This window comes from Solanum pennellii, chromosome 10 (genome assembly GCF_001406875.1).
Source record: "Solanum pennellii chromosome 10, SPENNV200".
Classification (NCBI taxonomy): Eukaryota; Viridiplantae; Streptophyta; class Magnoliopsida; order Solanales; family Solanaceae; genus Solanum; species Solanum pennellii.
The window spans coordinates 78,589,818-78,606,424 of record NC_028646.1 but is presented as its reverse complement, the minus strand read 5'-3'; the positions used below and the strand labels follow the sequence as shown (position 1 = coordinate 78,606,424).

The window sequence follows — 16,607 nt, the reverse complement described above, 5'->3', positions numbered from 1 at the left end:
AGCAATTCACGTATCACTTAAATAGCTAGGGGAGATTCTCCATAACCATCCAAATTATGATTATTAGCATCCAAAGGGAGTAATGGAATTTGATTAAAATCTTGCATAAAACCATCAAATTCTTGAAATCCACCCAAAAATCCTTCACCATAATTAGCATTTCTCCATATATCTTCTTGTTCTTCACCTTTAATTTTTTCTCTCATAATTAACTCTGATGGATAATTATTACAATTAATTAATTCCAATTTTTTTGGAATTAATTTTTTTGTACTACTAATTCTTGATCTTTTCTTGATCTCTGATGGCTTACCTGTGAGTCTTTGAACAAGTTCTCGAAAATTTGCTACGTCTGTTTTGATAATCTCAGGTGCAAATATATGAATTATTCGAATTTTTGGCTTTAATTTGGATATATTTTGTGAATTTTTGTTCAACATATTTAGAGAGGTTGATGGACTTGTTCTTGAAATTTGGTTTTGTTTTTGTGTTATGTTGTACATCATTTTCTTTAGTGTAAGTTTTGTGGAGAAAATGAGATATAGAATATGATTGAGATAGAAGGAAGTTATATATATATATATAGGGGAATTAATTTTTTTTAAAAAAATAGAGGATTTTTTATTATTATTATTATTATTTTTAATGTTAAATTTGTTGGACAATAGAGAAAATTTAAGAAGAAAAAAATAAAGATGTACGTTTGAGGCAAGGATTGGATGAACGTAGTACAAAGGTAGAGATAGTCAATAAATAATTGAACTCAATGGTCCCCTTATGATTTCTTTATTCGATATTCGGTATTTTACGTTAGGGTTGATGAGCTAGGTAAAATGTTCTATATGAAAAGATGGTTAAATATGAAACATTTAGTTAAGGATAAACGAGTGTTTATTATTTCACGATAATTATATTTTTTTTTATTTTTTTTATCGATGTCTGGTATACCTGTTTTAGGAAGACTAATTTGAATTCACGTAAAAAAAAATCACATCATTCACCTTGAATTTTGGAGTAAAAACATACCCCACTAATAATGACTTTATATTCAGAATTCAAACATGACTTGTATAATTTAGAATGGAAAAGTACGTATCACTTAATTTAATAAATTATAACCACATGATCATATATTATATGTAAAAGAAAATGTCTATCAAGGAGAAATCATTACTTTAGAATTACAAGAATGACCCTATTCATTGATTAAGATCATATAATTTTATCATATGATGTCTATAATTAATGTGATTTTTTGTATGATTAGTATAAAAACATAGTGGCTAACTTGTTGAAATATCAAGAAATGGCTTCCACCACTAATTGGTAGTTGGCACATGCATGTAGTATTTAAAAAAAGAATTTGTTTTTCTCCCAAATTTGGGGAAATTGACTTTTTTAATCATATTATATAATTATAAATAAAAGCAGTTAAGATTAGGTGTTTAAACTTTGGTTTATTTTTTTCAGTAGTTTTTATACAAACAGATAGAAGCATTAATGCTTAATCCATATCACAAAGTTTAACATAATTACATTCATTGGATAATCTTACTCTAGTAGTTACGTTTAAAAATTAACGATTCTCATATATTAGGTCATTTTAAACACACTCAAAAAATGTCATCTTAAAGGCTAGAATACCAGACGTCTATTAAATTATCAAAATTTGTTACTTTTTCATCAAAAGGCACATCTACAACACCTCTCTGTCATACATTTGAGAATCAGTAAAAATATATCAAAAACTAATATTACGATATAGTTTAACACTGAAAGAAATGGTGATATTTATTCCCTTGCTTGTTTAGAGAGAATTAAAAAAAAAGTATTAGAAAATCATAATTACGTACACCATTATTAAATCGACCCGATCTGGATAACTCAAGAGGAGTAGTAATCTATAGCAATAATAACAAAATAGTGACCATGACTAACCCTCCACAAACACCAAGAAGAAAGGGTCTGATATACCCCTCAACTTTGTCATTTGAGCTGATATACCCCTCGTTATAAAAGTGGCTCATATATGCCCTTACCGTTATACTAACGGCTCACATATACCCCTGCCGTTACAAAATGGCTCATATATATCCTTCATTTAACGGAAGTTAAAAAATTAATTTTAAATTTATATTTATTACTTATAATTTTTTAAAAAAATTTATTTAGGGGTATATATGATTCTTCTATCAAAGTTCAAGGTATATTTTAATTTTTTTCATATATAAATTATTTTTTGACTTTTTTTATTATAATTATTTGAGTTTCTTATTTTTATTTTGTTTTTTTCTTTCATTCCTTAGTTTAAAGACAAAAAATTTAAACTATTTTTTTTTTGTGTATTGTAATTTAATTTCGTATTCGAAGAAAAAATTTAGTCATCTACAATAAGTTTTACAAGAATATTAGTGAAACATAAATAAATTTGATTATCAAAATAATAATTATAAATTAGTCATTGAAACAAAAAAAGGTCAAAAAAATAAGTTTGACGAGGATTAAATTTACTCATATGGGATTATATTTTTTAGGAAAAAATAATAAAAATTTAGATTAAAATTATTTTTTTTCCATTTCCGTTAGAGGAAAAGGGTATATGTGAGTCATTTGTTTACAAGTAGGAGTATATATGAGTCACTTTCATAACAAGAGGTATATCAGCTCTAAATGACAAAGTTGAGGGGTATATTAGACTCTTTTCCCTATTTAGAATGAAATAGTAATATATTATTAGTAACATGTATATATATTTATTATTTATTATATTATAGAAAATGTATAAGTAGGTAATTCCAATCACTAAATAACATAAATATTCTCATAATTTTGTAACAAGAAAATAAAAGTGGTCATGGCCTGCATTAATTATAGAGTGGCACTTTTTTTAAGTACATATCCAATTTCTCAGATTCACACATAATCCCCAAATATCTTAGTACAACAATATATGTCTATTTTATTTTTTTTCATATAATATAATTTAAACCCAAAGATACTAAAATATATCACTACAGCTGATTGCTCAACATGTTTTCAATAACCTAATACAAATATTCCAAAGTGCAAATATAAAATAATTACTCTCAGCTATCTGCGATCTGTTTATCTAATTTTGAATTGACACGAATTATAAAAAAAATAAACAAAATATTTGAATCTCTTTATCTTAAATTAAAGATATATAAAATAATATACGAAGTATCCTTTAAAGTTAGAAAATGACATTATCTTTAAAAATGGGTGAGTTGTATACTAATAAGTACAATCATATTATAATTATAATCTGAGCTTATCCGGAATGATTGGGCGTAAAGCATCTGTAGGTGGCTTTTTAAGTCCGCCGTCAAATCCCAGGGCTCAACCCTGGACAGGCGGTGGAAACTAAATCTTCTTCTCGAGAATTTTTGAGTCTCTCTCAAAAATTCTGTCCCAGTTTCTATTGTAAAGAGGAATAGAAATCTTACGAGAGATATGACCGAACCCTTGTGGCGCCTACATACCCGTTGAGGCAGGAATCAGGTTAAACATACTTCCTCCTTAAAGTTAATATAATACTTACAATTACAACTCACCATTTTAAAAATAAAAAATCAATCAATTACTTAATATATTTTTTTTGTGTTTGCCAGTTTGTGATCAATTCCATAGTGCCGATTGCATTGTTGGAAATTAATAATCACTAATTAACTAATATCATAATAATTCCTAATGTAACTATCATAATCTCCAATTATTTAATATATATACTCCTCCTATTATATATTATCCATCAGTATTTTCTTTTATTAATCTATTTAAAAAAGTATAATTTGTAAAAAAAATTAAAAATTCTTAATTTACCCTTAGTAACAAATTTGAACACGCGATTTATAGGTTATACAGATGCATTTTTAATATAATAGCGTTGCTCCAATTATTCAGTTAAACAATATTACGTAAATTGAAACGAAGGGGAGTTATGTACGTACTTAATTGGAAACAGTCAAATCCTTCGTGGATAAATTTGTTTCTTTTGAAAAGTTAAGAAATGAACTTTATATGATGTTTGGATTTATTATTGGAAAGATGAAATAAAAGGATCTTTTTGTTCTTTGGAAAAAAACACTCGACAATCCTTTTCAAAAATGAAAGTTATTTTTTTTCATTCGATGCTCGGAATTCATATTAGAGCTTCGATTAAATTTGAACTGCACAGTGTAGGGTCCATACCGGAGTGACGCTCTCAACAGAATTTTCACCATATCCATAGGTCGAAACCTAGACGTCTGATTAAAATGCAGCACTCCCAGTCTCCAACACCACGACCGATGAAAGTTAGTTTCACTAGAAATAGGGTATTATAAAGTGAAACAAACAAAAGCTATGTTGCCTTTATGAGAGACTTCTTCTAAAGTTATTTAACCCGGCATGCTTCTTTGGTCGATCGAGTTTGCTTCATTCACCACTTCCAATTATATGTACGTTCAAATGAACCTTAGTTAATTTTTTTCAAATAATATATTTATGCTAATAAAATTCATCAAATATATATAAATATTAACTTTATTATGCTATTATCACTTGTAATCGTTATTATAAAGTTCAGAATCCATAAAGTTAAAAATTCGTAATTGAAAAAAAAAATAATAATGGTTGGATCTACACGTGCAATATACAAGGGTATCTTTTTATTGGGCCCATGTTGAGGCCCATGAAAATCTTGGGTAACGTCATGTTGGATCCATCAGGAAAATGCGAGGCTCGTGTGCCGGCCCACACGCATGTTGTTTGGTAAGACTCCACGTGGCAAGTCAATTAGGGTTCCCCACGCGGAAGCGTCTTAATTTATGTGATATTTTTTTATTTTTCGAGTGTTAAATAGTTCAAATTTTGATTGAAAATTTTCATAGAAACTTCAATATTGTTTTGAAATGAAATTTATGTATTTGTAGACTACGTAAGAAGTTACAGTAATTGTAATTTAAAAATATTTAAAAGATCTGTGAAAAGTTAATGGTGAAAGATGAACTTGTTTGAATGTCGTAATCAGAGAAATGTCATGTAAAATAGGACAGAGGGATTGTCAAAGATAAACTTATTTGAATCTCGAAATCAGAAAAGTGACATATAAAATAAAACTAAAGGAGTAATGTTTTTTTTAATGTGGGGACCATATTTTCGTGACGTGTCATTCATGACCGGCCGTTGGGGTGCACGATTGTTGCTTACCTGGAATATTATTATTCACACCTTTTTTCTCCTATTCTAATGGCCCTATTGGATAAGAATTAGAATAGACGATTAATAGGTAGTAGAAAGTTATTTTTTTTTTTAATTATTTGTTTTTTGTAGTGGTAAAAATAGTTCACACACCCTGAAAAAATTCATCATGTATTCCTGACTTGCCAACTTATCTCTTTAACTTCTTGTATTTTGATTTATATCAATATTATTTCTTGTATTTTGATTATAATACTGTTTTGTCGTAATTCAGTATTGTTTATTTTTTCAAAATGTTTTTATAGTATTTTGTCATGATTTCTTTTTATTCATTGTTTCTTTGCATTGATGTGTTTTTTTTTAAGTCATGGTCTATCGAAAATAACATCTCTATACATGTTTCTGACATTTTTCTTCATTTAAGGGACTAAAAATGGACATTCCATTTAATGTTCATGAAATTAGCTTGAGAATTACTCTCTCCGTCCACAATTGTTTATCAGGGTAAAGTCATGCACTCCCCGCAAAGAAAATTTAATACATGGTGTATTTTGACTAATATAACCCTAATATAGCAAGAATATCAAAAATCTACATAACTTTTCAATTTAACAAAATGAAATAATTATCAAGGCAAAACTAGAAAAAAAAATTATTTCTTAATGGTATAAATTTACAATAATCTTGGACATTACATGCCAAACAATTGTGAACTAAGGGGGTGAAGTATGTTGATAGCAAGAATATGAGGTTGAAAAAACTTAACATTTGATAAATATTAGAATTGGAATTTGTGAATATCCCAATATAGTAAGGCCCAATAGCCATTAGAAAAGATCTATATTCTTCTTGCATTTGTAGAGTACATTAGAAAATTTAAAATTAAGAGGCACCTCATTACACCAATTCTTTGCCTTTCTTAACAGGAGTTAACATATTCAAACAGGCACAGCTCAGAGCTCAAAAAGACACCAACTGGATCAAAGGGAATCAGAGAAAATAAACTTCTAAGACAAACATTCATTACTGCAGCTACAATTTCTAATTTTATAAAATGTCAAAAACCCTGCCTGAATACTAAAATAAAGCTCAATGAAATTGCATTTCATAACCTGAGCCCAAAATTTAGAAGAATCATACAATGGGACACACAACTGGGCGTTCTAAAGAGCTAGGTACTACAAAAATTGAAGTGGACTATTACAGTCACTCTCCTGTTTTCCGCAATTCAGCAGCACCATGAGCAAAGTGGCACCTGTCTCCAAAAGTGCAAGATCCTTTAGCAAAATTCTCACACAACTTTGTCTTGAGGTTGTTCATTGGAGGAGCAGGGCCACCAGAATTTCCATGTGTTCTTCCACCGCCACCTACAGGACCAAGGCTGTTGATCAACTCCCTAACCATGGCACTCGCCTGGGAAATTTGTTCAAACGTGCCCTCTAACTCAATGTTTCGGAGATCTGCATCTGTTTCATGATCACGGATTGCCAGCTTGGCTCCTGTCTGCCTACAAATCTGTTTAGAATTCACTCCACCCTTCCCAATGATGGCTCCAGCCAGGGAAGCATCTACACTGATCTTTGCAGTGGCTGATGTACCAAAATTAGCAGCAGGTTCCACCCGCCCACCACCAAAACGAACTGGCATAGATCCAAACCCCATTGCACGTGGATCCTCTTGTGAAGGAATGGTAGGCTTTCCAAGTTCCCACTCCCCATGAGCATAATTGCATTTGTCTCCAAATTTGCATCCCTCCGCCGTGCTGAATCTGTTGCAAAGTTTGGTTTTCAAAGAAGGAGCATTTCCATTGGAATTAGGCGGTGCTGCAGCATTTCTCAAAGATGGAGCTGGTGTCAATTTCATCATCTGGGTCGCTGCACTATAGCCACCAGGGACGTAATGAAGGAAATGACAGCTCTCACCAAAGGGGCATCCAGCAGTGCTGCAAAACAAAAAATAAAAAATAAACTTCAAACCATACCAAAACAAAGATTTCCCATCACAATTAGACAGAATGGGCAAATGCAGGCACAGCAGATGAAAGCAGATAAGAGTTCCATACAATTGGATTATGATATTTCATTTGCAGTACTTTCCAAACACAACGCAAAAATGCATTGCACAGCAAGGGAAAAGTGAACAGGTCTGACAATTATGATTCCAGGAAAACAATATATACAAGCAAGAGAGTAGGTGTTTAGAGTCCAGAGTCCTTGGTTCCAACTTTCAGGAACAGGAAGAGAACCTCTTCACTTTGCTCCACACTATGTAATAAACAAAATAAGATATCCACTTCCAGGATGACATTTGGGTATTGTTGTTCTTGTCGTTGTTTTCTTACCAACACAGAAAAATTAAGAATAAATAAGATCATTATCAAAAGAAAGACCAGCATTTCTGTCCAACAGAATCCCATCTTTTTGCCCATTCAGCACAATGGGGATGAGAAATATTCATGAGAATGAATGTCTGGATTATGCATAAAAGAACCAGAAGATACTAACAGCTAAAAATGCAAAAAAGAAGGAACATTGTTTCAGAATACAAAAATCAAGAAACAAATCACAGGCACAGCATCCATAAAAGGAACTGTCCTTCAGACACAGTAATTGCACCTGGTTAAAGTGCCAAACTCAGCTTCCATTAATCATTTAAATAATTTTGGCTTGTCAACTGAACAACTAAGCAACCAACAAATAAAACCTAATCAGTTTTTTAATCAGATGAAAATACGGTATCATATAAACCCAAGCACCAAAGTGACGGCAAAATTTATTGAAGAAAGTTATTCCCAGAACTACAAAAGAAAACAGGGTACACTGAAGAAGCACATCAAACAAAAGAAGCAGAATTGGACCTCACAGGTGCCAGTGAGTATTATTTTGCATCTTAAAACTTTTACCAATAATTCACTTACTGAAGGACAAACTAAACTGGTTTTCAAGATTAACTTCACTACAAGACTGAGTATCAGAAGAAGTATATCAACTGTAATAGTCATTAAAATGTTAACAACTATCCCTATTAGGCCATAAGAGATAACTTTTATCATCATTATAGACATAGTCCATCTAATTAAAAGGAAGTGGTTGCATACCTGTTTTCAAATGTATAACTGGAACGCACATGCCATTACAGTACAAAAAAGGTAGAGATTTAAGAAGACTGTTGGTATATTAGAAATCATTTTTCATTTCTCCAAAGTGCATTGTAGCTGGAAATATTAATCTACAAAAAATTGTTCACGAACAATTGCATAATCATTAAACATCAACAGCATTTTAACCATTTAACAGCCTCACGAGCTGACCAGCATAAATCTACATTTGTTCAGCTTGTGTCACAACAAAAATATTAGCAATTGTAAATATTGCACTTGACATAACTTAAATTCCATACTAAATTAAAGTTCATTAAGTAGACAAGGATTTGAACCTGAAGAACTTCGTGCATGGCTTTGATTTGCTGCCTACACCACCTGATATTGAGTCCACTTCTGTTGAACCGAATTAATTATTTATACCAGTTAGAAATCTTTCTTTTTACATTTATTCTAGACAAAAATTAGACAGATCATATTTCTTATTTCCAGCACAAACAACTTAATATGGTAGAAGCAGAAACTCCAGGAAGTATGAAACTATTTTGTAAGAGGTTCACCAAATCTTCTCAAGTCCATCTCATCAGAGAAAAAATGGTAACTATATTGCATCAAGAAAATCAGTATATTAATGTTTCCATCATAAGTAAGATGTGCATAAACGGATCCAAATTATAATTTTGATGGGGTCAATGCTACACTATTACATTTGAACCCATAACAGAAATGGCAGAAACATCCAAGTGTGTAATTTTGTTGATGATTCTCCACATATTTAAGATTTGTTGGGTTCAGCTGAAACGATGTTAACATGCCTACTTTTCTCTCTCCTTAGCCAACCTCAGTAAACATCTCATACATCCTAATTGTTCCATCTACACATCTCCTATGCACATGATATTACAGTGCTTAAATCTTTTATTCCATAACAGAACATTCATTGATCTGTTACTTTGGCACAAACGAGATAAACTTCAAATTCCGCTCTTCATCTTTCTGAGTACACAGAAGTGGAAAAGAAATGCTCTAATAAATGCTACTCATCCTCTCTTATATATTCAAAAAAGCAAGAGGATTTTCACCTCATAAACAGAAATTTGATTTCTCTTTTCCCCTATATAGTAAAATCCTATTAATTTTTTCAGATAATCATGGTGCCTAGGCAACCTTTCGCCTAAATCAACTAATTCCACAGGATACCTATCACCTCCCACCAACAACAGATATCATGTAACTTTTGTCTCCACTAAGTTTTGAACCTGAAAACTTAGGGTTCTAAGCCACATAAATACTATTAAATCTACTAACTTCTTAATACCAATAGAAATTCAAATGAACACTGCATAATCCACACTCCGCACATGACACAGCAAATAAAACACCCTAAAACTAACACAAGAAACATCACCGAAGAACTAAACACTAGTAATAAAGTCGCAGAGTAAAGATTTTCATCCATTCTCTCAAAACATAACAAATTAAACACACAAAGAATCAACATCTACTATAAATACACTAAAAAAATATATAACCATATATAAACAGCTTAATTTTTTTACCTGGCTTATATTTCTTCACACCGCCATTAACATTAGCGCCAACATCATTTCTAGTCCTTTTTCTGTAATCCATAGCTTCAAATTTACCTCACAGATCAACAAAACCAGAAATCACTAACAAAAAACAACAAAAATCAAGAGCTAGAAGCAAAATCGCCGGGCCAAAACTAGGGTTTTTTTTTTTTGGTGAAGAAAGGGGGGCGGAGTGAGTGTATATTAGTTTTTCCGGATTTGAAAATTTGGATTTAAATTTAGTTAAGAGTGGGAATTTGGAATCCACGCGGGATTTTCTGAATTTTTTTTTGAGCGAAATCTTAAATAAGGGAAAGTCACGTGCTGTGATGTGAGAATTTGCGTAAGCACGTGAGTTATTGGACTTTACTCTTTTAGGGCTTTTTTTTTCCTTTTTTGGGCTTATTTGTTGGTTGATAGCCCATAATAAGTAATAGGCCCATTATTAAGTACAAGTTCAATTAGATTTTGTGCCTATTTTGGATAATTTGCACAAATGTTTGAGTTTTATATTTGAGATAAAGTTCAATTTAAGATTAAACAAAATACTACATAGAAGACATAACTTAATTTCTATATAATTGATGTTTAGTGTGTTTTAAGTTTCATATTCCATGAGTTATGTCGTAAGAAGCATAATTTATGTCGAGTGAACTAGATACTACACAACTTATGTCAGATATTTTTTTTTTTACAATTACAAAACAAGGCAAGAGTTTTCTCAAACTTATACTGAGATAAAATCGATCATATATAAGGGCATATTGGCACATATATTTTCATTACATGAGAAATATGGACAAAAACTGAAGACTACTTCGAAATAGGGTGTAAAGAACTTGATAATTCAACTCGTGTAAGAAATAGAAATAGAGGGTTAAAATGAAATAAATTTGAGTTAGAGTGTCAAAATGAAATTTGAAGACGAGTTAAAGAGTTTGTGTATGTGTTTAACCAGTTTGAATGTTGATATCTCATACCAATCCAGTAAACACATAACACATACACTTGTCTGAATTACAATAGTTAAATTATGCATTTTCTTACTTGAATTTATAATTAATCATGACAAATTTAATTTGTATAAATAATATTCATAGGTATGACTGAGTAAGAAGTTCAATAAAATAAAGATAAAGATAAAAAATCATGTCAAGATGGTTGAATATACATGCAAAAACATGCATTTTTTCCTTAAAAGATGTATAAATTTTCATTAAACAGGTTTAATTTCTCGTGTGAATTTAAAATAATCACAAAATGAAAACGTAATTTAAATCATAAAGATATTTCAAAAATTTAGTGTGAACTTCAAATCGAATTTGAAATTCTGGAAATTTGTTTCCAAACATAACTTCAGTATTAGTAAACTAATTAAAAAACTTATAAGAAGTCAAAATATAAATGATTGGAATAATTTAAAATTTGAATTTCAATCAGTTACAGATAGGTGGCCACAAATTTCCTTAGTTGTAACAAATACAAAATTTGAATTTCAAAAATATAAAACATGACATTTCCCTCTAAAATCCTACTTATATCAATCCAAATTATCATATATTTGTTAAATTCCTAAAAAGCCATCAACAAACATTTTTTGTCCTTTTGTTTAAACATGACTAGTTATTTCATAAAATAAATTTCCAATAAAATAGAATAGGTTGACAATAATAAACACAAATTGAAAAGTGAATTTAGAATTCTTAAGGACTCTTTAATATGAAAGATAAGGTATAATTAATTTTGAGACTAATTTAAGATGATTAAAATTCATGTTTGATCGGGATAAAATTATGAGATAACTTATAATTAAATGTAGTGTTTTTTTAAATTCATCTTAAGAAGATAATTAAGTGACAAAAACTTCATTTTATGGATCGAATATCTCAATATATCTGACTCCAAATCATAATAGGTAATTATTTAAATGTATAGATTGAATTATGTCTAATTATATACTTTTCCTTAAATTAATTAGTAATATTTAATGGTGATTTGATTAGGGGTAATTTAGTAAATAGACTCCCCAAATACTCCAAAAAACCCATTCACCACTGCCAGCTCAGTTCAGCTGAATCTCCGCTCCATTGCAGCCCTTAAACCCTCTTTCTTCTTCAAGATCCAGCTATATAAACCCTAACTTTCTCAGTTCATCACTCATCCAAATCCAAATCGGAGAATTGGGTTTTGTTCTTAATCCATTTTACTGAATTGGGTCTTTTTCAAACAGAAACAAACATGAAAGCTTCAATCAAGTTTCGTGATGAACAAAAGCCATTAATCAGAGCTAAAGTTCCTCTGAGTGTGTTGAACTTTCCGTTTCAATCAGGAATCGTTGCCGGCGAATCGAAGGAGTTATCGTTGAGTCTAGGAACTTTGTTTGATTCTGGGCCTTCGTTCAAAGTTGCTTATCGGCCGAATGATTCGTTCAATCCGTTTAATTTTGTGTTCAAAACTGGGATTGGGCATTTTGGGTCTCCGGTATCTAGTCCGTTTACCATGAGTGCTGAGTTCAATTTGGTTGGGAATCAAAACCCTAACTTCTTCATTCATTTCAAACCTCAATTTGGGGATTTTTGTGTGAAGAAATCGCACTCCTCTTCGGCTCTTACGAAGAGTTTGAGCTCGAAATCGAATGGGATTGATCCGATTCAAAACAATTTCGAGACTCCGGTGATGAAAACCGATTATTTCCAAGAGAAAGCAGCGTTTCTCGGCAGCAAAGTCGGGGTTTTCCCGGAGGAATCTGCCGTCGCCGGAGCTGTGGAAAACTTGTTCTCCGGCGCGGTGGTTAGTGCCCGGACTTCGTTCCCGGTGAGAAACCGGGCTGTGGTGAACTTCCGATGGGGTCTCAGGTTTCCTAAAGTTCCTGCAGTGGAGGATCCGGATACTGCTATCCTGGGTAACACCAACTTCCCGTCGCCGGCCGCCATTTCGTTCCGTCATTGTCCATTGCTGGTGATGAATAAGATCGGTATCGAACATTTATCGAGTGATGATTCGAAGAAAGCTAACAATTTGCCCAGAAATGCTGATCTGACACAAGCTTGTTTGGATGTGAAGCAGCAGCTGGAGACCATACAAGCTGAAAATGGATTGTTGAGAAATGCTTTGAGTGATTTAAGATCTGAAATCGCTTCGAAAAAGTTCAACTTTCCGACGAATGAATTCAATAGCCGGAGTAACAGAGATGCAGAGAACAACACCAAGGCTAAATACTCCGGTGATCGTAGGAGCAATGGGAAATCAACAGAGGGGGATGTTAATGTCAACGAGGACTCGAAAAAGGCTTAAACTAGTCGACATTGCTTCGTACTTGAAGGTTTCGATTATTTCAGAATCGTTCTTATTTCGATCGAATTATGTTGTTGTTTATGGTGGATAGGGTTATACCTTTGTATTTGTTTAAAGGGTTTTTGAGGGGTTTAAGGTGAAGTAATATAATAGAAAACATCTTGTTTTGATAAGATTTTTATAGTATAATATATGGAGGGAAAATTATGGTTTAAAATCTATGTTTACAAGTTAAATTGGTGTTTTTTGATAACTTGTTGAATTATTATAATTTCATTTATCATGAGTTGCGTACACATCACCCTCCCCGACTTTACTTGTGAGATTACAGTGGGAGTCTGGGGTTTTGCTCTGATGGTTAAAGCACAATACGTGATGTCTAGGTAACTAGCTTGAGGAATGCCCTATCCATTGTTTCATTAGTCAGAGGCGTTGTTCTAATGGTAAGTTTATCTGCCTTGTCTCGTGGCTTTAGTCTAGTAAGCGCATACGTGTAGATCAGAGAACTAGTAGCAAACGAGTGGGTCGAGTCGAATATGAATCGATCGAAAAAGAGTTAAACAATGATATGGATCTGACTCATAATTATATCATGAGTTCAAACTCTAGTTAGGTAAAGGATTCGTTGAAACTTGAATTGCAGCACAGAAGCTCGAGTCGATCGAGTTAAATATGAGTCAATCAAAAATGGAATTAAACAATGATATAAATCTAACTCAAATGAGTATCATGAGTTCAAACTCTAGTAAGGTGAAGGGCTATTCATTGAAATATGAATCGTACTACAGGCCCTTAGACGGGTCTGGATGAATATGACTTGATCGAAAACGAGTTAAACAATGATATGGGTCTGACTCATACGCATATTATGAGTTCAAACTCTGACTAGGTAAAGGATTATTCATTGAAATTTGAATCGTAGCACTGACCCTCGTGGATTTCTTAGTTATTAATTATGCTATGGTTAGGCTAAACTAAAAGTAACAATTTCTAAGATATCTTAAAAACTTGATATTTAAGTGGAGAAACATAGAATAACGGAGCCCGTTAATGAGGCCCAATATGTATATCCAATTAATCAATTGAGTTGGATTATCAGTTATGGACATTAATCAAAAAGTTGCAAAAGCTTTGTCTGATTCGGGGAGGTCACATAATCGTTTTGAAGCATTATTGATCTTGGATAAGAATTTATAAATTTTATTGTGAAAAACATCATTTATGATTGAATTAATACATATTACCGAAAATGACAAGATCTATTGAAAATCTAATTATACACCGAATAAAATAATTTTCTTATAATCAAAGATTTTAAAAAAATGGATATATCATAAAATTGCATGCTTTGACATGACTTTTTAAGTATATACAAATTGGCCAACGACTTGAATATTTTATACTTTAATTGTCCTTTCAACAATTTAGAAGGCAAAAAATAGTATATATTGTACATATACAAGATATTTGATTGTTTTTTTTTTCTTATTTACATTTTACGTGAAGAGATAAAATCTATAATTCAAAGTGCGCGTTCAGAATGAACACAATTTATTTTATATATTTTAAAAATTATTTTGTGCACACACATATGCAAACCTTTTTGGTGAGTATAATTTATGGAATTTGACAAATTTTATCAAACAAGTTGAAGATCGTTCAATTTTATATGTGTAAATCATATTTTGACTTTAATATTTCTATTTTTATAATCTTAAACAATTTATTCTTATATTTATAAAGTTGGAGGCCACAAGCACACATTAGACCATTTCCTATTGACCTTCATTAAAGAATTATCCTCAAAATTTTATAAATCCTTTATATAACAACGATAACACATCTAGTATAGTCTCATAGGTGATATTTGAAGGAGATAGGGTGTATACAAATTTTAAATTTTATATCCATATTGTTACGTAACTTTGGGGACAGATAGAGTTTCAAATAGACACTTGGCTTAAGAAAAGGCGTTTACAAAAGTTTCTTAAAAGTCCATAGCAAAAAAAAATTATGATGAAAATATTGAAGATAAAACGATACTGACATAAAATATATTAAAGCTAACCAGTGTAAAAAAAATAACAATAGTAATAAGATTGAAGAATAAGATAACGCTAGCATTACTGTAATACTACTGATAAGAAATCAAATAAATATGTGCTCTAGGCTAAAACCAAGCTCTACCATTAAAAAGCGAGAAATCGCTCATCTAAATACTAAATACCTACCATAATCCTCGATTTTCAAACTCTTTTATCTAAAATCACTTTCTTATATCCAAATAAATAATGATTAATGAGATGTTATACTTAGTGGAACTTCCAAAGGCTTCATGCTTATAATATTTGATAAAATATATTACTTATATTATAATATTCTGATTTGATTTTACTTATTAAAAAAACAAATATTTGAATATTCAATAATGTCAAAAGCTTTGTGAAAGAATCTGCTGTCACCTACACATGCTGATTTTTACAAAGAGATTCAAACTAATTTTAGGCTCAATTTGTTTTGATACCAAATACATGGTATATGACTTTTGCATATATATGCTTGATGTAGACCTATAACAATTCACATATTTTCTCCGATTCATTTTAATTATCGTGCTTGCTGAAAATAACTGGTCCAAAATATAATATGAAGAAGGAATATTGAGGTGGGAATGTTTCTAATGATAGAAAAATAAACAATAAAAATAGGAATATGATTGGAGAATCAAACTAGATCTTATTTACATGAAAGATGAAATATAAAATGAGGTTTGAACATAGTCTAGCTCATTCAAGATTCCCATTTTTAATTTGTTTATTAGTACAACAAATGTCATTTTAGGTCTCTAGAAGCATTGGACCAACGATAACGTTATCTATGTGTGATCTATAGGTCACAGGTTCGAGCTGTAGATTCAACAAGCAACTGATGCTTGACCTATAGGTCACATGTTCGAGCTGTGGAATTAACAATGATTCTTGATGTATAGGTCACAGGTTCGAGCTGTGGAATCAACAAGTAACTGATGCTTGATCTATAGGCCACATACTATGCAAAGTCAACAACTAATTCTTGATGTATAGGTCACTGGTTAGAGCTGTGGAATCAACAACTGATGCTTGATGTATAGGTCATAGGTTCGAGCTGTGGAATCAGCAACTGATGCTTGATCTATGGGTCACAGGTTTGAGCTGTGGAATCAACAACTGATGCTTGATATATAGGTCACAGGTTCGACCTGTGGAATGCTTGAAGTAACATTTCACCTATGGTTTACCAAGTTGGCATTTGTTTTCTTCTATTACTAAATTATAATGTTCTGGCTTTGGTTTTGTCAAAGGGATTGTTTATTAGTCCCTGTCAGTATTATACATTATAGAATAATCAATGAAGCTGGCATTTTTCGCGTCGTTGACATATTGTATATCTTGTTTTCTAAA

At 31.5% G+C, this 16,607-nt stretch overlaps 2 protein-coding genes across 2 annotated transcripts; one reads left to right on the top strand and one right to left on the bottom strand.

The window, feature by feature from the left end:
- Positions 1 to 6,077: 6,077 nt before the first annotated feature.
- On the bottom strand, positions 6,078 to 10,153 carry LOC107031937 (zinc finger CCCH domain-containing protein 14-like). The gene is made up of 3 exons (XM_015233451.1): positions 9,862 to 10,153; positions 8,638 to 8,698; positions 6,078 to 7,144 (listed from the first exon to the last, which is right to left on the bottom strand). The coding sequence occupies exons 1-3, from the start codon at positions 9,932 to 9,934 to the stop codon at positions 6,409 to 6,411; spliced, it is 870 nt and encodes a 289-aa protein (XP_015088937.1). The 5' UTR covers positions 9,935 to 10,153; the 3' UTR covers positions 6,078 to 6,408.
- Positions 10,154 to 11,934: 1,781 nt separating this feature from the next.
- Positions 11,935 to 13,384, top strand: LOC107032049. The gene has a single exon (XM_015233608.2). The coding sequence runs from the start codon at positions 12,112 to 12,114 to the stop codon at positions 13,165 to 13,167; it is 1,056 nt and encodes a 351-aa protein (XP_015089094.1). The 5' UTR covers positions 11,935 to 12,111; the 3' UTR covers positions 13,168 to 13,384.
- The last annotated feature ends 3,223 nt before the right edge of the window (positions 13,385 to 16,607 follow it).